The sequence below is a fragment of the Curcuma longa genome, chromosome 4 (assembly GCF_044706935.1).
Source record: "Curcuma longa cultivar G26 ecotype Majalengka, Jawa Barat chromosome 4, ITB_CL_G26_1.1, whole genome shotgun sequence".
NCBI classification, from domain to species: Eukaryota; Viridiplantae; Streptophyta; class Magnoliopsida; order Zingiberales; family Zingiberaceae; genus Curcuma; species Curcuma longa.
In genome coordinates, this window is record NC_133864.1 from 12,074,362 (window position 1) to 12,096,059 (window position 21,698).

A 21,698-nucleotide genomic window follows, 5' to 3' on the forward strand; every position below is an offset into this window, starting at 1 on the left:
TTAAGTCTTAACCCCTCTTTCTCCTCTCTAATGGTGGCTTAAATTTGTAGGCTACTCAAGGTATTGAGCTGTGTGGAGAAAGTAGAGGGTGATGATTGTCTATGAACAAACTAGCTTAACTAACTCTTCTAGCCTTGCCCCAACCCCTGGATGGATTAATCTGATTGACCCCTTGGAGTAACTAGTTTGATTAGCTTGAGCAAGCTGTTAAGTTTGACTAGCCCATCTAGACCAACCAACCTATTTGACCCAAGCAGACTGAGTCCATCCAGTCAACTAGATTGACTAAACTGTCTGACCTGCATACACTAACCAACCAAAATGAACCAATTGACTTGTCTAATCCAATCTGCGTTTGCCTAACCCCGCTAGATAAACTAACATGTTCCAAAACCTATGAAGCTGATGCAGCAACCTTTTTCTTAGACATTGGTTTGTACCCACAAACTAGTCTAATTATGTTTAGGCTTTTGCCTCTTAGTATCTTGTTTAGGTTCCTAGATTAATTAGTGACTTTTGTAAATGTATTTTTTATGTCAGAAGCTTTGACCTCAAAGTTTCTTATGCCCACTTAGCATGTCCTAAGGTTTCTAAATTCTTGTTCTAGCTTGAGCATTTGGTCATTGGAATTTCATGAGAATTTGTGTATCCTTACCAAGCGAGACAACCTCTAAAGCCTATATAGAATAGACTTTGACTACTAGTTTTTCAACACCACCCGAGCGACGTGTATGCTCAAATTGACTGATTGAGCATTCTCGTTGTTGCACAGCCAACAGTGGCCAAGTGGCTAGAAAAACCAATCTACTGGGAAAACCTTCTAATAAGCTTCTTATTAGTTTAATCGATAAAGCTGAATTGAATTGATTAGCCCAAATTGAAACAAGAACATTCTACTCTTTGAATAGAGAGTTATAGTTGTCTCTCTTATAGACTAACCATTCTAGTCAATTGAGGCTCATCTCCGTTTGACTGAATTTGCTTAGATGTCACTTGGCTTATACAGCCGTAAGCCTATGCAAAACCCGGGATTGAGCTTTGACCTACAACTACATCTTAGAATCTATTATTTCTTGATTGAAGGCTCCGTACAAGCTACTAGGTGCTTCCTACTTGGTTAATACACATCATCTTGTATGATGTTCAAAAGTGTGAATTCTAAGATTATATTCTTCTTATAATCTTTCATAGCTCACATTACTCCCAAGTCCTTAACATAGTTGATGCTTTACATTGTTCTCAAGGTCATCTTGCCTTAGGCCTTTAGTACAAACCTTTGAGTATACCTTACACAAGCTCCCTGAGCTCCATGACTCTACGAATAAATACCAAATAATCAAAATTATTTGGTCAAATTTGACCACTTGGCAGAACGTTACACCAACAACCTCTCACCTATACAGGGGTTTCCTCCTCATACATGCCAATTTGTTGAAAACTCATCTCTCCAGAAGATTCCTTTCTATGGATGTGGCCGTTGATAGGGTGATATAGATTACAAGTAACAATTTGAGAAACACATTACTTAAAGAGTATTAAAGTTTGAAAACTTTTGATTTAGAGAAAAATAAAACCGATTGGTGTAGCAAAACTAATTATTTCTTATTTGTTTTAAAATTTTCTCAAACAGTGATACTATGGATGATCACTATGATGTTACCATGGCTTAAAAGAATGAAGAATAAGATGAAGTTATTCTTCATGAGATCATGTGTAGACCTCGTCAACTCAACTCCTGACTGTAGATCACATTCTTGAACAAAAAGCTCAAGAATTGCAGTCCATCATTGTTGGCACTCCAATGTGGACGGAGATGCCTAGTTGAATAGAATTGAGGCTATGATTTTGAGGAACGAGGTAATGCTGATGAATTAAGTTGTGCATGATTGTTTAACAGAATTAATATAAAATTTGAAGCATTTTTTTAAGAAAAAATTGGTTAATTTAAATAATAAAATAACCATAATACAATTACATTCAAAGGCATATATATCAACCAAGAAATTTCATGAGAAGTGTTTCTAGTATTTGACGGCCCATATTAGCCATTTCCTTTGTCAACCACTGCATCCGCTCTCACCATGTTCACATCACGCTCTTACACTTTACTTCCCTCGTTCAGTGAACGAAAGAAGGAAAAAACATTTCTCCTACAGCGCAAAACATATATTTTACATAGATAATTTACTTGCCCTAAACAAAAGCACCCTTGGTTAGTTCTCAAAAACAGTGAGGGTAAGAAAAAGAATATAAATCCGAAAATATTTCCGGCCAACTCATGAGCACAAGTAAACTCTATTATAACATCTTGCATTCAACCAGATGCTGCATAAAAGTTCTTACTCACATTACGCAAAATCTGTTGCCAAGACAGACAATACAATCACATACAAAAATAACGCCAACACCCACACACATATCTACGCAGTGAGAGTCGACGTGATCTCGAAAACCACCACGGACCAGCTAAGCCTAAGGAAAGGCCACGATTCTTCTCCAACGCCGAAATAATTACTCTTTCACAATATTGTGGTAAAAAATAATACACAAGAAAACCGGCTCAAGTAAACTCACATGAAGTCATCATAACCGTCCACGTCATCATACCCACGGGCAGCAGAGTAGTCGTCCTTAGCCCTGTATACGATGAGTGATTTTTTCTTTGTGCCTGCCAAATCGCAGCAGCTAAGCATTCCGTATTATGTTTGTCAGCGTAGCAACACGCCCCTTATCCCAGGAACAAGAGCATTATAAGGTATATTTTAATTTTTCTAAAACAAATTATAAATTCTAAATCCTATAAATTATATAAATCAAATAAAAATTTAAATAATTAAAATACAAATAAAATCAGAATTTACTTTTAATAAAATATAATTTAACATATAAAAATATATAAATAATGATAAAGATTTTAATTAGAGAACCATCACCATAGAAGAAGACGAAGATGGGAAATTCAGCATTCGCTTACTTTTCCAACTTGCTTCTCATTTGCAATTGCTGTTATTGAGGAAGATATTTCTCTTGCATCTGCTGCTTTTAAAGAAATCAGACAACCTCATAACGGCTTTGAGAAGGCCTAGGTAACGGAAGCTTTTCTGAATACCAGCAAAAGTAAACATGATGAATAATCAGGAAAAAAGAGTTCAAAAATTACCCCAAAATAATTTTTTTTAAAAAAAACTGTGCACACCTCATAGGGACGGATTTTATGAGAAAGGAGCTCGGCATACTCCAAGAAATCACTCTTGGATTTGGGAATAAAGTCATCAAGAGTTCTCTCATCTCCTTTCTTGGCAAACAACTCAGCTGTCGACTTACAATCAGCTTCTTCAACGAGTCCACGGAGTGTTGAACAGATGATATAATCAACAGGCACACTAACCAAATCAGTATAAAATTAATGTGACAGGTTCATATTTGTATGGCATTTTTCCTATTATCACACCTTTGTTGACGAAGTTTCTCAGTAACAGGATCTATGAGCACTTCATTAGTTATTTCACCTTTCTTGGGTTTGGGCAGTTTTTCTTTTTTTTTGCAACAGCTTTGTGATCCGTCTTTGTTGCAGTTTCTACCACTTGTTGAGGTTTTGTTTCCCGCTGCAGAAAAGCACGACTGTCATCCATTGAAATTATACGGAGACCAGAAAGGGCGTAGTCGCGTAGAGAGAGGAAGAGTGGTCGGCGTTCGAGGCGGTGCGAGCTGCGAAATGGAATGGAAATTAAGCGGTCCTTTCTGGGCTTTAATAATAGGGGTGGATTTCTATAATTTTAAATCATTTTTTTAAAAATCTAAATTATAAATTAAAAAAACTAAATTATTATAAATTAAAATTAGCCAAGCAACAATTTTATTTAAAATTACTAATAAACTCTAGAGTCCCCATTGAAATTTAAGATTTTACTAAAAAGTATGGATTACTATTATTTCAGGGCTGTAAGACGACAGGAGCCTTTTTCTGATAGACATAGGCTCGTGCAAAGTAAATGAAGAGAAACAGCTCGACGGCGCTGAATCCGGCGAGGAGGAGGTAGAAGTAATCAAGATGGGCACGGTTGAGATTGTTGGAAAACCAGCTATCCCCTCCTTTCCTCGTAGTCTTGTCGATCACCGATATCAGAAATCCACTTATGAAGCTACCAACTCCGAAGATGCTCAAGTAGAAAGCAAGGCCCAGGCTTCTCAACGCATCAGGGACTTGATCGTAGAAGAACTCCTGCAGCCCAACCATGGTGAAAACGTCCGCAATCCCGGATAGAACGTACTGGGGAACCAGCCACCACAGGCTCATCGGAATCATGGCTTTGGGTTGATCCACCAGCCCGAATTCTCGAGCGGTGCGGAGCCTCTTCATCTCCACCGCAGCCGCTATGGCCATGGAGATTAAGGAAATTACCATCCCGGTGCCGATCCTTTGGAGCATTGTTATTCCCGACGGGAGCTTTGAGAATTTCCGAGCTGTGGGGACTAGAATTCGATCGTAGATGGGGATGAAGGCGACGATGGAGCCACTAATGAAGCTCTGCAAAGCAGCCGGCGGCACCACAAATTTTGAGCCTATTCTCCGGTCCATGGTGCTACCTTGCTTGGTAAACAGGGTCGACGACTGGGCGAAGACGACGGCATAGATTAAGCACGTCGCCCATATGGGGAACAGTTGAAGCAAACCCTTCGCTTCAGCTAAATGCTCAGCGCTGCCCACAAAATCAGAAACACTTCAAATTTTATCACGAAATTAAGATTTCGAATTCATGAACAGATCAAAGCACTCACTTGACCGCCTCCTGCTGCTCACTTGAATCGCTTGACCGGTTTCTGGCGATGGCGGCGAGTGCCTTGGCAGTGCGAGCGAGAGGGCTCTGCTCTTTCAAGGGGTAGAAGCGATACGTCGTGGTTCCCATCAGGAGCAAGGCAAGGGCGCAGAGCATGACGGCGCATGGAATGCCAAAGCCGAGAGCCCATCCGAGGTTGTCCTGGATGTAGTTGAGAATGGTGATGGTGGAGAGGGTGCCAAAGCACAAGCCGAAGTACCACCAGTTGAAGAAAGCACTCCTGGCGACTCTTTCCTGGGGGTCATTCTCGTCGAACTGGTCGGCGCCGAAAGCCTGGACGCACGGCTTGTGGCCCCCTTGGGCGACGGCCATTAGATACAAGGAGAAGTAGAAGATCGCGACTTTGAGAGCAGAAGGTGGGCAGCTTGACGATGTGTCGCCGGCGTCCCTACAGTTCGGTGGATGGAGGGATGGCAACGCAGCCGAGAAGGTTAACATGCCTAAACTCTGGAAGGAAAATTACATACAATATTCAAATTTGTGATTTCCAATCATGAAACAACTACACTCATCGATCCAGCCAGCATACTCTCGCACAATCACGATAAAGTTATTCCGATTGAGAATGAGAAAAGGCACATCGAATGACCTATCTCATCTATTTCAAATCTGAAATATCCGATAATTTGCTAGCATATTTTGCCAAAGAAAATAAAGTACTGATTACTGAATGAAAAACGATAATTTGCTAGCATATTTTGCCAAAGAAAATAAAGTACTGATTACTGAATGAAAAAGTTGTATGTTATTGATCGAATGATTTAGCAGTGAGAATGAGTGGGTACGCAGAATTGTGATCGGCAACGGGACAATTAAATGGATTGTTGGATGCAAAAGGATATTTCTAATGGAGAAAAAGATGGAAGTGAATGGATGCGGAGAATGGTACCAGTATGTAAAGAAGGGAGGCAACGACGATGGTTCGGTAGCGCCCTATGTAGGAGTCAGCAACGAAAGCGCCCAGGAGAGGTACCATCGATGCGACGCCGCTCCACACGTTGATGGAGGCTGCTGCCGTCGCCGTCGACTCATGGAGAGGCCCCGTGAGGAAGGAGATCAGGTTTGCGGACACCCCGTAGTAGGCGAACCGCTCTGCGATCTCCACCCCTGTGCCGTCGGCAGATCCAAAATAAGGGGAAACAGAAGATTGGGAAGAAGAATGGAGGATCCGGAAGCAGAGAACATGTACCTATTATGAAGAGCACAGAGGGCCAGCCGCCGGAGGCAGATCTGGAGGCGGGACGGCCGCGGTAGTCAACAACGCCTTCCATTGGCTCGAGGAGCCGGCCTCGGGAGCTTAGGAGAGGATCCGTTGCCATCGCCGCCGGTTTGCGCTATTTAAACAGCTCCGCTCCCCTCCCGCCCCTCTGCTCCGATCTGCCCCGTTTTACTTTACACGCTCCACTCATCCGGGGCGGCGGCGGCGGCTCCCGGACATTTAGTAGGAATATCTCCAGAGGGATACAGATCATGTGCATTGAGAAAAACAGGCAACACAATAATCACTGCTAAAACTGGGCCATTTGTTCTAATGACTTGTACACGAAACCTCACTTACACCTCTGTTGACTCAATTATATCCGATCCCAGCGCAGTTGTGGGGGGATAGAAGGATGTGATTAGACTCATTTTTAAATTTTGGATTTTGCATTTCTCACCAATTTTCCTGCTGGGAAAGGATGCCAACTCATAGTATTACTCGTGGTAAATGGATAATATCATAAATAAAGGGCTATATAGAAATATAAAAGAGTATAAAATTTATTATACTCTTCTAGAATTTTTAAAAAATTCAAATAATTAAAATTTGAACTAGAGAACTAAACAAGTGGAAATATTAGGACTCTATCGAGTTTCTACATATGAGGAATTAAATTTCTCATAGTAAAATCTTTCTAGAAGTTGAAGGTTACACATGAGTTACAGTAACTAAAATCAAAATAAAGAGATACAAGCATACCAATCACTAATACGGGTGTTTACGTGTTTCAAAATTTTAGTTCCGACTTCATAACCTACAAATCTTCAATAAGACACTCTAGAAAAAGTTATGATTATTTTTTCATTTTTAGTGAAAACTCCTTACAAAATATAAGTGTACAAGAAGAATTACAAGTGAAAGTTTAACAGAAGCTCTAACAAAATCTAATCAATTTTATTTTTGTCTATCTTAAAGCCTCTACCTTGGTCCCCCTTTTATATCCTTCATCGTCTCTTCATTATTGACTTGTTGTTAGTTGATATGTTGTTGATGATCCCATCAATTGACTGATTTTTCTAATTGCTTCAATTCGAGCATGTCAATAACTATTTAGATCATTTGTTAATAATTATTTAGATCAATTAAAATTCACCATCAAATGATTGGACTGCTATAACACTTAGATCATCCAATTATTATAGTGCAACTTTGTTAGAATCAACTATTTCTTTTGACTTTCCTATAGTAATTAATATCAATCGATTAAGACTTTTCATTAATAGACTAATTAGCTCAATCAACTGCTCAATTGACTTAGCTATAAATTCAAATATTTTATTTATTGGCTGCTTAGCCTCAGTTGGCTCCTCAATCAATTCAAATATTTAATTAATTAATCTCAGTTCTACTCCCAACTATTATCATCCTAAAGACCACCCTCATCCTAAAATACAAGTTTCTTCACTCTTTAGCTCACCAAAACTTACTTTGCAGCTTGACTTTTCTTATCGAGTGAGTCACTCCTCAAATCCCATTAATATTCTCCATCTCTTACACTTTTTTAGTTATAATAAAAACAAAAAAAACTAAAACATATAAGTAAAATAATAACAATACAATAAAGAAAGAAATATATGTATAAAGTTCTTCTTAGGCATTATAATTCATTCACAATTCACTATTATCTCTTTATTTCTGTATTTATAGTCTTCAAGTTCAACTTGCAATTTGCTATTCTAACAGCTCATTTATTGAGTGGATGGTTTGCAAGGTTGCATAAGTTTTTATCTGACAATGGATCATAAATATAGATTGTACCTATAATCTAGGTTATATGGTCAATTTCATGTCAAGATTCTAATTTGTGAGATATTAAGGATGCAATTTAAGATTAAATTTAAGCTACATTTCAATATTTTGTATTTAGAGTTGAACTTTTGATATCTATAGTTACGGAATCATCATAAGGAGCCATCTGGCTCCTTCTCTCCAATGGCGGAGCCAGCCCTTTACCCGGGCTGATCTCTGACGGTGGACTATGCCGACGAGCTCTGAGTTATTTTACCCGGGCTGGCTCTTCTATTTTCTTTAAAAAAAAAATCTTATGTAAATTTAAACTGTTTCAACCCCTATAGCCCGGGTAAAGTAAAACGTGGCTCCGCCCTTGCTTCTCTCCACTTGGAGAAAACAATAATTAATATTACATTTCAATTAACCCCTCAAGGTTGCCCAATTAGTAAACCAAGTTAACCACAAAAATTTATATTTTAAACCTTAATTTAAGCCAAATGAACTTGATTACTCGCATAACTTGCTCAATTAGAGAAAACATGAAAGTGCATAATTTAAGTGAGAGTCACACTATGTACCCTCCCATCACAAGAGACTATCTCAAGCCTCAAGGCTTATTTCCATCCTTTTAGTAACATGAAAGTGCGCCATCCTTTAACGTAGGCTCAATGTACCGATCTCTAGCCTCCATTATAGTGTTTCAAATGGATTCAGCATTGAATATTCATAAAGGCAAGTAATTCAAAAGAACTAATCCCCTCACCCCAAACCTCGTTCTTATCCTTCAATCAATCTTAGAAACCCCCATTTGGCCTCCTATCCTACTCGCCCAACCAAGGTCTTCACTCCAATTTCAATCCTCATTGCTTCACATATTTCCCAAGATCTTCCCTCTACCCTTTGGGGCATTCATCCTAGTAAAGAACATTATTGATCCCCCTTCATCCTACCAAGCTTAAGCACGGTTGAACTTGACTTCAATTCCAACATTATGATTTAATTCAAAACTATGCAAATGATGCCCAAAACCAAATCCTCACTCATCCAACACCAACCTCCATGAAAAATATCAACATGAAGTTCCATAGAATCAATATTATTCTTCCTATTAAAGCACCCCAAAAATTTATTTTTTGCTTAAATTAAAATTCTGAACTTGTAAAAATTTTGTGGTCCAATGCGTTCTCATTATGTAGGATTTGAAGAAAGAATTTATTGTATGTCTCCTTTTTCAATATTTAAATATGTGATCTCATATATGACAATAATTTTAGGGTTGTGCCCCGACAGCTATTATAATAAATTCTTTTAACTTAAGTTCACTGATGAGATTCTTTCAAATTCATGATATAAAAATAAACAATTCTTAGAGTTTGACAAGAAGTTCCAGTCATTTTAACTTGATTTTTTCAGAACTACTAGCAGGTGCGAACTTGTTGTTTCTTCCTTAACCATCACCTCACCAAGCAATCCATTGTAAATCTGGAACAGCGGGTCTAAAATTTCTTCTCCAAAGTGGTGGCTAATCATGGATTCCTGGATGGCTCTAACGGCCATCGACGTGATTCTTGCGTCCTCCTTCGGATCCCCAGTGCTCGTTTTCAGCTCAAAAGTCTCCATGGACTCGATCGTAAACGAACCATCTCTCAGCACTTCACTCTCAATCTCCTTCCTCGATGGAGCGTAAAATGGAACATCATACTCGTTCACTTTCTCCTCATCGATCATTTCCTACGAGGAAGGGAGGAAAGGAGAGATACAGTAAAGTTTAATTTGAATGACAGAAATTGAAGGAAAAAATGTGAATGATCAGAACTCACTTGTGAGGCAAGGATAGCAAATGACTGATCCAGAACATCCCACAAAATTGTTGTGCTCCTGTCACTGTGATCCTCACTCTCTCTCCCTAACATGGCGATGCCGATTCGCCCACCAAACTGCAACTCTGCTGATCTTGATTTGAGGAAAACGCTGAAATCTTTCCGAAACTGATTAAAGTAAGCTGAAAGAACAGCAGGGGGGCTCGTGCTGGAGATGTATGTCTTTCCCTTATTGATCGACATGCCACTGCCGTCGACAAGCCCTTCAGGAACCTGCAAACACAATTTGACTTATCGAAATTAAGCTCCAACGTCTGCATGCTTGTTTCAGCTTCGAATTCTAACCTGTGAAAGCCAGTGCATGCTGTAGAACGAGCAAACAAAATCAAGAGTATTGGTGGGGAAAAGCCTTCCGTAGAAAGAGCCGGGAAGTCCGGCCAAACACACAGATGGAGGGCACCCTCCTTGCAACTCAACGCTGAGTTTGAGTTTGTTAGTGAAGTCCGGAAAGGTCAGAAAGATGGCATTGAAGTCATTGGTCGGGAGGTCGTTGAGGAAGACCATGAACTCTGGTGCTGTTGTTGCCCATTGCTGAGCCCTCTCGTGGATGGCCCTGATGATTTCACCGACCAGCAGCAGGGAATTAGTCCCTGAAGAGCAACCGAGATCGACGATTGTGAACCTCTCTCGTGCTGCCTTGGCCACACAGGTTTTGACAGCCGAGTCCACTATGATGTGCTTCATGACTTCCAATGTCTTCTTCTAAACAAAGACAAATCTAGAAAATTAAGGGAATATGGACGATGAGGTGATCATTTGAAACACGGTTTGTAATTCATGTATGACCTGAAGGGAAGAGTTTAGAGCATAGCTAGTCTCCCCCAGCCCTCCGTTCATGTGCAGGACACTCTCCACGTCCATGCTCACAGCTCGCGTGCTGCTTGTAGGTTCATAGGGTGCCATGGCTCTCAGAGGCTTCCCCATCCTGCTTTATATTTATTTCCAGTGATGCTCACAATTTACTTGAATTTTTTTTTTCACATTTACTTGTCAACAAGTGAGCTGCTCGATCACATGCGCCCTGTAAAGTCAGTCTATGCTAAGTTCATGAACAATCACAAGATCCATCAATCACATCACTTGCATCAATCACATCACATCGCTCATGTAAATATGTGAAATCAAGGATAAGATGGGCAGGGCATGTGATCCCGGAATTAGACCTCTACAAGTTACAGAGTATCCAAAAACAGTTAGGTATATTCCAGTGTGTACCAGCCATCCATGAAACCTCTTCAGATCGAAATTTTTGTCTGTTCATATTGCAAAACAGATCTCATTTCCTGTTCTGGAAATTGTTTTATATGCACAACACAATGAAAGATGGTTCTGTTTGTCCACTGACTGATGAAAAAAAGTAACTGGTTGATGAGAGAAACATACCTGAGATTGAGACTGGTTTGTCTCACAGAAAGAAGGAAAATCCAAGTGGAGAAGAAGAACTAGAAGGTGTTCATTCCTTGATGAAAATCAAATGGTTGAATGGAATAAATAATAGGGAAGATCTTACTGTTCAGAGTCATTTCCAGTGGCCATATAAAAATATTGCAGGGCTGTTCCTGTCTGAGATTCTTTCTCCATCTCCTGAATTCAATTGGCAAGCTCGTAGTTCGTGTTCATTCCAATTGGCCAGGCATGTTAATGGGCACTGTTCTGAAGCATTTGTTCTGGGCATCCAGTGGATATCATTACAATTGCATAGCTTTGCCCTTGTTATGAGTTGTCTTTATCTACTTGTTGACTTTGCCCTTCAAATCTGATGGTTCAGAATCGATTTCTGATGAGTTGCTTTGTGGTCAAAGCAAAGAAAGAAAAGTGAGGGAAGGCAAAGTTGATCATTGGATGGTTGGAGCTCAAATGATGCCAACTTTCCCTTGCAGCAAATGGTGTTGGGGCCTTTCTTCTGAGCATTATTGGTTCACTGAATTGGCTTCCTGCTTTTATATGTACTTTAATTTTTTTAATGGCACTAGAGATGCTCAGCTGATTGAACATGATCAGTGTTCTTTTCGCAAAGTAATAGTTGGTTATTTGCAGAATCATGAAAACAGGGCCTTGTGAACTCCTAAAAATACAAAAGGAACAAGTTCACTTTGTGCTGATACATGCAAGATTATCATTTTTCAAGAAAGGGTAAATTTATGTTTTTTAATCATTTATACAAGTATTTGGAGTTTGCATCAACAAATATCATAATAGTTACATGTGCTTTACAATGAATCTTAATATCAACTTCTTTTTTTTTTGCCATGAATCTTTATCAATTTGAAACATTATTTATGTCAATTAAATTCGATCTGTTTTGCCAGCAGTTGACTTACAAAAAGTTACTATAACCATTGATTCAAATTAGCAATTATTTAATGGTATTATGTGGTGATAGTTGCTTCGACTTTATTTTGATGCTAACATTGTTGTATGTACCCAATTTTTGAATCAAGAAATGTCTCCTTCTTTGAACATATATTTTAGTATAAGACCTAAGAGGATGCTAGCTCCTCAAAACGGACATATGAAACAGAACAAGAAGAAGATGATGAATCAGTTGAGGTTGAGCTTAGATGAAGTAAAAGAGCTTGGGGGGGGGGGGGAATTCTTGGAATGGATTTTATCACTTTCATGTTGGAAAGTAATACCCAAAGTTACTCAGAAATAATAAACTCTTTTGAGGGACCTCAATAAAAAAGATAATTGCATCTGAGATTAACTCTATCTTGCAAAATGACACATTGAGAACTTATGGGTCTTCCTTAAGGAAAGGAAGTAAACCACTAGGGTGCAAATGAATTTTTAAGAAAAAGATGAAATAAGATGACACAATTAATAAGTATAATGCCAGATTGGTAATTAAAGGTTACTGATAATGAAAAGCCCTTGATTACTTTGATACATATTCTCTGATATCAAGAATAACTTCTATTAGAGTGTTGTTGGCAATCGTCGCTCTATGGAATCTAAAAATAATCAGATGGATATAAAGATAACTTTTCTAAATGAAGATTTAAAAAAGGAAATCTACTTAGAACAATCTGAAGAATTTTCTGTGCCAAGGATAGAAAAATAAGATTTGTAAATTGATAAAGTCGTTATACGACTTGAAACAAGCATCAAAGCAATGACATGAGAAATTTGATAATGCTATAAAGGAAAGTGGATTTAAGATCAATGAATGTGATAAATGTGTCACATGAATGCCACACAGAATGATTATGTCATCTTATGTCTATATATAGATGATATATTTATCATTGAGAGTAATGATAAGATAATCAAATCCACTAAAGATATGTTGAATTCAAGATTTGACATTAAAGATATGTGCCTAGTTGATGTAATTTTAGGAATTAAGATTTTTAGAACACTGAAAGGATTTGTTATGAGTCAATCCCATTATGCGGATAAGATTCTTGAGAGATTCACGAAGGATGATACTATATTGATATGAACTCTGATAGATATGAGTCAACATCTATTGAAAAATTAAGAGAAAGTATCTCTCAAATAGAGTACTCTAGGGTGATTGAAAGTCTGATGTACTTGATAAATTGTACATGATCAGATATAGCTTACGTAGTGAGCAAACTAAGTAGATACACGAGTAATGTAGGTGTTGAGCACTTGAAAAGGATAACAAATCTACTGAGGTACTTAAGGTATACTTGTGTTTATGGACTACACTATACGAGATATTCTGTTATGATTTAAGGACACAATGATGCGAGTTGGATATCTGATATGAAAGACTTTAAGTCTATGAATAGATATATATTCACTTTGGGTGGTATAGCCATTTCATGAAAATCTTCTAAGCAAACTATAATAATCAGATTCACGATGGAATCTGAGTTTGTAACTTTTGACAAATATGGTGAAGAAATTGAATGACTATGATAATTTTTAGAAGATGTTCTTAGATGATCGAAATCTGTGTCCGCAATTTATATATATTGTGATAGTCAATCAACAATTGACCAATCACAAAGTCATCTGTATAATGGTAAATCTTGACATATACGTCGTAGACATAATAATATTAGACAACTACTATTAACAGGAGTTATCACTGTCGATTATGTGAAGTCAAAAGATAATCTAGCAGATCCACTAACTAAAGGGTTAAACACAAAGTTAATTGCAAGTTTATCGTGAGGGATGAGCTTGATGCCGATGAAAAATATTGATGCAAAGGAAATCCAACCTATGCTGACTGGAGATCCCAAGAACTAAGTTCAATGGGACAACTTAACTTGACTAAGTGGGGGAAATACGCAATGAAAGGATGGAGGTTAAGCATGTGACTTTTAATGATCCAGTAGAGTAATGTATAATACTCTTGCGAGATCACTTATGAGAGAAAGAACTGGGGTTCAAAGAGAATTGGTGACACAATTTTTAGAACTTTTCACAGAACCAAACATGTTCATAACCAAGAACGAACACATCCATGAGCACTAAATTGTATCAGGGAAAGTCTTGGGTGAGATGTGTTAATATTTACACACACAGATAGAATAGTTCGAGGATATTGTGTCTACTATCAGCTAGTAAACAAACATATTTTCACAAGGGAAGATTCAAAGGGTAAAACCTACCTGTCTTATACTTGACTCAACTGTTGAATGATATCATATACCCTGTTTTCATTCATGTAGGAATTGTTAGAAATGTGAATAGAAAAAGGTGGATGGAAAGAGACTCCATGAGATTTTAGTCTCACATTGGGAGTTTTATGGTTAGATGGTTTATTTATATTGTTGCACAAGCATGTATGTTATAAACAAATGCATGGAGAGAGATTCTCTCACGTGTGGGTGCACAGGGGAGGGGGGGGGGGGGGGGGGGGGGGTGTAAACCCAAGGCCTAGATTGTATTGAACCAAGTTGACTCGTATGCAAGCACGACTTGCGCGCGTCGAATGCCAGATCGGTAAAGGCAAAATTGAATATTTTTTTGCACTACTTGCTCAAAGTGTAACGGAAGAATTAATCAGGCGATTAATTGTGAATCTGTAACCATCGATGGTTGGCAACAAAGTTTCGATCTAGACAATAAATGACATTTATTTAGTCATTTACGTACCCAAAGGAAAGATACTCCTATAAAAGGAGGTGAGATCTTGAGCAAGAAAACTCAAGCAAAAGATCTTCATCCACCTTTGTGTCCTCTCGCTCTCATCCTCTTTGTCGTGCATCTCTTGCTCGATAGAATACTCGTAATATCAATTGAGTACTTTTCAGTTCGTCGTGACCATCAGTGTTTGATGAGGATTATGGTTTGTTGTTGAATCCTAAAAAATAGACGACCCACAACAAGCTCGAAGCACCGCTGAAAGTGGGGTGAATCTGTTTTAAAGACACTGCGTCTAACACAAGCCTCAACATCGCTATCCGACTGGGTACAACAACCCACTTGAGCACTGGTGTAGCCAGTGGTGGGTCGCTGGCACATGGGCTCCAGCCCAGTGCAACCCAGTAATTTTTAATTCAATAAGTTAAATTAAAATTTAAAAAATTAAAATAGTCTAGTCAATCTTACTAATTAGTCCAGGGTAATTTAGGATTTTGATTACGCCATTGCACTTGAGCTCGAGCAACACTTGGTAATGGGGCACGCTTCTTTTCGATTCGGATAGTTAAGTGACTTCACACCTAACTCGGCGACTTGATGACTCAACATCAACTTATCGGACTCGACACTCAGATACTCAGTGACTGAACCACTCAGCATGGACATAGAGGCACTCGACCGACTTAGCGGTTAAGCTTGAACTCGACGAATCGAGCACTTGAAGTCTCAATTTTTCATTAGAACTCGAAAGTACTCAGAGACTCGACTTCTCACTCAGACTTGGAAGCATTCAAGCACTTAGTTCTGTCAACTAAATCCAACTCGGTTCGGGATGATCTTGCAGTTCTATTCCTTTTATCTGCACTAGAACCTTTTCTTAAAAATGCTGGATGATCTTTATTTAAATATAAGGATTTGATACTTAGAGTCGACAGCCCAACATACTGACAGAACTTATGAGTTCTCTGGCACAAGTACAACGGTTCAAAGATTCTTTTAAAATTCATTAAGAACAAAAAATTCAATATCTCTTGTTTTTTATTGATTGTTATTATTGTATTAATTAATCCTGAGTCTGGCAAATCAAGTAACGGGTTCGGATTTCGGATCAACCGGATCCGGTTACTTCCACGGTGGCCGTCCGCTGTCGTTTCCTCGTTCCCTACAGCTCGCGCTACCCTAATAAATCTGAAGGTCGTCAACATTTTCTGCCCTAACAAATCTCAAAGAAGGGACTAGCGCCGATCGAGGGCGGCGCGGAATCCGGTGGTCGGTGGGAGGTATTAATTTAGCCCCCACGTATCCATTTTTTCAGATCTGGATCGTACTAAATTTCTTTTGAATTGTATGGTCACGTGCCGATTTGGTTAATCTGCTGATCGGATCGTTTCCTTGCCTTTGATCTACGACTCCTGTTTGATTTCTATTTGATCTGATCTGCTTCGTTTTCATTTTCCAAGATCATGGTTTTTCCTGTGATTGTCCTGTGATTGATACTGTTAGTTTTCTTAGCATTAAATCGATGTAATTTTCTATTTTTTCCACAACAAAATAATTATCATGAGGATAGTGATGATGTGAATGAAGATAATTTTGCTGTTCATTCAGTATTTCCTTTCTCGATCTCGTAAGTACTTGCATGAATCCGTAAGATTAAGTGATGTATTTTTTTTTCTTCTTTTTGCCATGGAGAAGATCCTTGGCATCTTTCAAGGTGAAGCACATTCTCTTCCTATTCATGTATTTGCTAGATCACAGTTGATTTTAGCAGCTGGATATCTTGTACGAGAAATCAGAATCTTTAGTAAGCTGATTGAAGGTTGTTCTTGTCTGTTCGTAAACACAATATCTGACATGCAGTTTTAATTTTTTTAAACCAAAACCATTAACGAATGTTTTAGTTTATGGTATATGGTATAAGATGATAGTTTTGCAGCAGGTTTGCTTTAGTTGAAATCCTTTCTAAAATCCTGGTTACAAATATATATTGTCGGTAGAGAATGCTATCTGATTATAGATAATATAGATAAAGTTTGTTTATTTTTCACAAGATGATCTAGATAAACTAATATTTCTTTTAGACTAAATTATCTATATGCTGATGTCTTTTATTTGGTTCATAAATTGTTTCATATCTTTCACAAGGATAATTGAAAGATATGTCTGTATTTCTATCCTTTATACAAAAGTGTTACTGCCTGTCTTTTGTTTCTTGTGATGTGGACAAAGCAATAGTAACCTCTTACTCACTTTATTATTGGCTTTTGGTCATTCTGTTATGCAGTTTTGGTTTGCTGTTGTGAAGTTGCAAGGATATGGCTGGTGGTTTCAGAGTGCTACATCTTGTTAGGCCATTTTTGGCTTTTTTGCCTGAAGTTCAGAGTGCTGATCGAAAAATTCCATTTAGAGAAAAGGTCATATACACTGTTATTTCCCTCTTTATCTTTCTGGTTTGCAGTCAGCTACCTCTTTATGGAATTCATTCAACTACCGGAGCGGATCCTTTTTACTGGATGCGTGTTATCCTTGCATCAAATCGTGGAACTGTTATGGAACTTGGAATTACTCCAATTGTCACTTCTGGGTTGGTGATGCAACTTTTGGTTGGTTCCAAGATTATCGAAGTTGATAACAGTGTTCGAGAGGATCGGGCTCTTTTGTAAGTCTTTCTTATGAATTATTGGACACCTTTCCTCAAGATTTGCAAATCCAATGTTGATGTTGTGCTTCTCCTATATGGTAAATATACAGTCAAGATACTTCTATTGCCAAATAATTAGAACAAGTTTAACTAGCAAAATGCATTTAGTGTTTGAATGTTTGTTATTGAAGTGTTTAATTATCTTCAATTTCAGAAGATAACCTAACTAGCTAAAGATTTCTATTTCGTTATAATTATTTGGTGGAAATTTTTGTATTAGTTCAATTATCAAAAGCCTGGTCAGTATTCCAGGAGATAAAGTGTTGGTTGATAGCAACATTTTTGTTATCAAAGAAATATAATTGCAGTTAAAAGTGACAAGATGCAATGTTATAAAAAATATCTTTAAATCTATTGAAGCTAATTAATCAATGATTTTCAAAAAATTTACATAGAAAAGACTATATGAAAACTAGTCAGTAAACTGTTTGCTTTATCTTAATGAAGGCAAAAAAGAAGAAACATTTATGTGATTCATTGTTGCACACAGACTAATTTTCGTGAAGTAAAAGAGATTATTGTCCCTTTTCTTATTATTTATCTTTGATTAAATTGTGAATCATTTGTAGTAGTTGTATCTTATATTGTTATTCATTCTGAATGAAATATATCTCTGTTTTGACATGATGTTTTTTTGTAAAGTAAGCTAACTGATTGGATAAGCATAGGAATAGTAGAAACAAGATTTGAAATGGGATAGAGAGAAGAAACAACTATTTAGTGTACCAATGCAGATAGTTCAAACTAATTAATGTCTGAATGTTTGTTGAGAATAATATGAAACAGAGCTATAAACTATATCTCCATTTTGTTTCTTTATAGTAATCAAGTTACACCATTTTAAAGAAAAATACAATCATTTCCTCAACTCATGGATTCTCATCGATAACTTAAAACAAATGACTGAAGAATAAGGATTTCCATTCCAAAAAAAATAAAAAAATAAAAAGAATTGTGGGAAGGTTGCTATATGATTAATAATGATATATAAGAGGTTTGAGTAAGGGCGTCTATATTTTGTTGCTTTTTTAACTTAAATGCATTCTAGTTCATTGGATTTATATTCAATCAGATTCTAATCATAGATTTTTAAGATTATGAACTTTGATATGTGCATTCCTATTAGAATCGCTTGCTACCAGCAACATGCATACATATTACCTTTGAGATCCCAGTATGTTTTGAAAAAGGCAAAGAGCAATATAGAGGAACACAATTGGAAAATGAAAGGACTGAACAGATATGTTTAGGAGATATAATTATGGCAACTTCTTCCTTTGCCGCACTGCTGCAGTACTGGCCCTCCCTAACTGCTCTCATGCTGGTTTCCTCCTAAGTGGATGAATGACCTACCCTCTATGTATAACATGATAAGCTGGTGGTTTACTGGAAAAGATGTGTTGGAAGAAGGGTTTCTATCTTTTCTTATCTTCTGTTTTCTGGTAAGGTATGGGAGTCACGTAAGGATAGGTATGGAATGTGAGTGAAAATGAATCTCACAAAAAATGTCATCGGGATGCCTTACCAATTGCAACAAAAGAGGGAAGGGCGAAGAGGTGCAAGTGTCCATTGCTTTTGATGCAATGGAGGCCGGATGGAATAGAATACACTTCCCAATAAGAGCAATTAAAATAATAAGCAGAGGTGGACTGTGTTTTCTGTGCCACATGGTACATTGAGGGCACAGAAAATCCACATCCTTTAAAACTATTATATATATTTATAACCAAAGGAACTTATTGTATTTTAGTTTTGTTGGAAAATATTGTTTAGGCAGTCAGTGAATTTTAACTGATCAGTTCATCCTCCTATATTGAATGGAGTACCCGTGGCTTTAGATGCATTGCAGGAAAGTCTACTGCAAAGAAAGTTTGTTTGGGCAAGATATTTCAGAATAAAATATCACCTTTCAGTGAAACCAATTTAACTATATGCATGTTTACATGCTGCTACTTGTTTACAGTGATTAAATCATACTACATGGGAGGGGTTGTAATTTCGGCACTAAAATATTTTAGGTGTCTGTAAGCTATAAAATAGTTCCCTATCTAGAATATACTAGTGCGGGAGAAAAATTGAGAACAGTTGAGTTGTTTGTGTCTTCTACCTTTCTTTCGAGTTGTTTGTGTCTTTTACCTTTCTTTCTCTAATTTATCTGTGTAAGCTTGTGACCATTGTGCCTGAAGTGTAATTGGTGGCTTCAGATAAATTAGATTTAATGATTCATGATATTGGTGTACAGCCTCAGTGTAATTGTTGTTTTCTTTTCCAGAAATGGTGCACAAAAGTTACTTGGTATCCTAATTGCCATTGGAGAGGCAGTTGCGTATGTTCTATCTGGAATGTATGGTAGTGTCAGCCAACTTGGTACTGGGAATGCTATTCTCATTATACTGCAACTTTTCTTTGCTGGCATCATCGTCATCTGTTTGGATGAACTTCTCCAAAAAGGATATGGTCTTGGCTCTGGAATTTCTTTATTCATAGCAACTAATATCTGGTAAGTCTCAACAGTTTCCATTCATAGGTTTATACGATAGTTAAGACTATTTCGATTGCACACATTCTGCAGTGAAAATATTATCTGGAAGGCATTTAGCCCAACAACCATCAACAGTGGACGAGGTGCTGAATTTGAAGGTGCTGTTATTGCCCTATTCCATCTACTGATTACTCGAACAGACAAAGTCCGTGCTCTTCGTGAAGCTTTCTACCGTCAGAATCTTCCAAATGTGACCAACTTACTCGCTACAGTCTTGGTCTTTCTGATTGTCATCTACTTCCAAGGCTTTCGGGTTGTGTTGCCTGTGAGGTCAAAGAATGCCCGTGGGCAGCAAGGCTCTTACCCTATCAAGCTGTTCTACACCTCTAACATGCCCATCATCTTACAGTCAGCTCTTGTCTCAAACCTTTATTTCATCTCCCAGGTACATCTTACCAACATATGCATCTTTAAGGTTATAGCATCCTACACATTATGTTAACTCTGAACTCTCCTTTGTCCACTACAGTTGTTGTACAGGAGGTACAGTGGAAATTTCCTTGTCAATCTGCTAGGTAAGTGGAAAGAATCAGAATACTCTGGTCAATCCATTCCTGTTGGTGGTATAGCTTACTACATTACTGCTCCATCTAGGTGATCATCTCTATTCCCCTCCAATTTCAAGTTGTCTATGCAAAGTGTTTAACTAATTCTGAACTAAATTATGCAGTTTGGCGGATATGGCAGCAAACCCATTTCATGCACTTTTCTATATAGTCTTCATGCTCTCAGCTTGTGCTCTTTTCTCCAAAACTTGGATAGAGGTTTCTGGTTCATCTGCAAGGGATGTGGCTAAGCAACTTAAGGTAAACTATAACATCATCCTATTGCATTCGAGGTCGCTGCCTGACATTTTTAAACACTGGTTAATTATGGAGTGCGCACCAGACATTTGATCGACAGTTGTAGTTACCTAGCAATTTAACATTTTAGATTGGAATAGAATAGATTAGTAAGTTTACTAACCTGACTATTTAAATTGTTCTTGAATCTGGTGCTCCACAGGAACAACAAATGGTTATGCCAGGTCATCGGGAGTCCAATTTACAGAAGGAATTGAATCGTTACATCCCTACTGCTGCAGCATTTGGTGGGGTGTGCATTGGTGCATTGACAGTTCTAGCTGATTTTATGGGTGCAATTGGTTCTGGGACTGGAATCCTTCTAGCTGTCACAATCATATATCAATACTTTGAGACATTTGAGAAGGAGAGAGCCAGTGAGCTTGGGTTCTTCGGCCTGTGATTTCCAAATGTTTGGCGCCTTTCTGAACTTCTATCACAGTTTTGATTAAAGCTGAAACAGATAGGAGTCAATGTTAGTCAAAGAGTTCGGCCTCTAAACTTGAGCTGTTTCCAAAACTTTCTTAGAGAGTTTGTATGTCTACTCTAGTCGGCGTATGCTAAATTAACAACTAGGGCAACTCCTGAATTGTAATGATGCCTCATCTCTGACTCCTCTTTTTGTGTTTTGGACCGATATCCTCTTTTTGAGTTATGCTATGGAGCTAAGAGTAGCTATTATTCGGTTGAAAAGAGAAAAGTTGAATTGGATTGAACTAATAATTTGTTTCGATTCGATTATCTGGCTAAATCGGTTTGGTTCGAACTGATCGAAGCATAAGGATATTTCAAGTCGGTTTCACAAGTCTGTCTTTTTTTCAATATAATTTTTATTT

At 37.9% G+C, this 21,698-nt stretch overlaps 3 protein-coding genes and 1 pseudogene across 3 annotated transcripts; 1 reads left to right on the plus strand and 3 right to left on the minus strand.

Moving 5' to 3' along the window:
* Window positions 1–2,570: 2,570 nt before the first annotated feature.
* Window positions 2,571–3,892, minus strand: LOC141827094 (uncharacterized; annotated as a pseudogene).
* Window positions 3,893–3,904: 12 nt separating this feature from the next.
* On the minus strand, window positions 3,905–6,237 carry LOC141827321 (protein NRT1/ PTR FAMILY 5.10-like). The gene is made up of 4 exons (XM_074714542.1): window positions 6,028–6,237; window positions 5,728–5,945; window positions 4,780–5,285; window positions 3,905–4,700 (listed from the first exon to the last, which is right to left on the minus strand). The coding sequence occupies exons 1-4, from the start codon at window positions 6,155–6,157 to the stop codon at window positions 3,935–3,937; spliced, it is 1,620 nt and encodes a 539-aa protein (XP_074570643.1). The 5' UTR covers window positions 6,158–6,237; the 3' UTR covers window positions 3,905–3,934.
* Window positions 6,238–9,225: 2,988 nt separating this feature from the next.
* On the minus strand, window positions 9,226–10,681 carry LOC141825911 (putative methyltransferase TCM_000336). Its single transcript, XM_074713175.1, has 4 exons — window positions 10,497–10,681; window positions 9,996–10,412; window positions 9,651–9,923; window positions 9,226–9,561 (listed from the first exon to the last, which is right to left on the minus strand). The coding sequence occupies exons 1-4, from the start codon at window positions 10,632–10,634 to the stop codon at window positions 9,226–9,228; spliced, it is 1,164 nt and encodes a 387-aa protein (XP_074569276.1). The 5' UTR covers window positions 10,635–10,681.
* A 5,292-nt stretch (window positions 10,682–15,973) lies between these two features.
* LOC141826795 (uncharacterized) lies at window positions 15,974–21,478 on the plus strand. Its single transcript, XM_074714096.1, has 7 exons — window positions 15,974–16,057; window positions 17,062–17,436; window positions 19,751–19,978; window positions 20,051–20,405; window positions 20,490–20,614; window positions 20,691–20,826; window positions 21,026–21,478. Exons 2-7 carry the CDS (start codon window positions 17,093–17,095, stop codon window positions 21,263–21,265), a joined length of 1,428 nt encoding a protein of 475 aa, XP_074570197.1. The 5' UTR covers window positions 15,974–16,057; window positions 17,062–17,092; the 3' UTR covers window positions 21,266–21,478.
* Window positions 21,479–21,698: the final 220 nt, after the last annotated feature.

Excerpts from the sequence above, each read along its gene's own strand:
- LOC141827321 (XM_074714542.1), bottom strand. The coding sequence starts at position 6,157 with ATGGCAACGGATCCTCTCCTAAGCTCCCGAGGCCGGCTCCTCGAGCCA. Across the intron at positions 5,946-6,027 it reads CTCTGTGCTCTTCATAATAG|GGGTGGAGATCGCAGAGCGG; the intron begins GTACATGTTCTC and ends CCGACGGCACAG. Across the intron at positions 4,701-4,779 it reads GAGCAGCAGGAGGCGGTCAA|CGCTGAGCATTTAGCTGAAG; the intron begins GTGAGTGCTTTG and ends TTTTGTGGGCAG.
- LOC141825911 (XM_074713175.1), bottom strand. The coding sequence starts at position 10,634 with ATGGGGAAGCCTCTGAGAGCCATGGCACCCTATGAACCTACAAGCAGC. Across the intron at positions 9,924-9,995 it reads GCATGCACTGGCTTTCACAG|GTTCCTGAAGGGCTTGTCGA; the intron begins GTTAGAATTCGA and ends TTGTGTTTGCAG. Across the intron at positions 9,562-9,650 it reads TTGCTATCCTTGCCTCACAA|GAAATGATCGATGAGGAGAA; the intron begins GTGAGTTCTGAT and ends CCTTCCTCGTAG.
- LOC141826795 (XM_074714096.1), top strand. The coding sequence starts at position 17,093 with ATGGCTGGTGGTTTCAGAGTGCTACATCTTGTTAGGCCATTTTTGGCT. Across the intron at positions 19,979-20,050 it reads TTCATAGCAACTAATATCTG|TGAAAATATTATCTGGAAGG; the intron begins GTAAGTCTCAAC and ends CACATTCTGCAG. Across the intron at positions 20,615-20,690 it reads TACATTACTGCTCCATCTAG|TTTGGCGGATATGGCAGCAA; the intron begins GTGATCATCTCT and ends TAAATTATGCAG.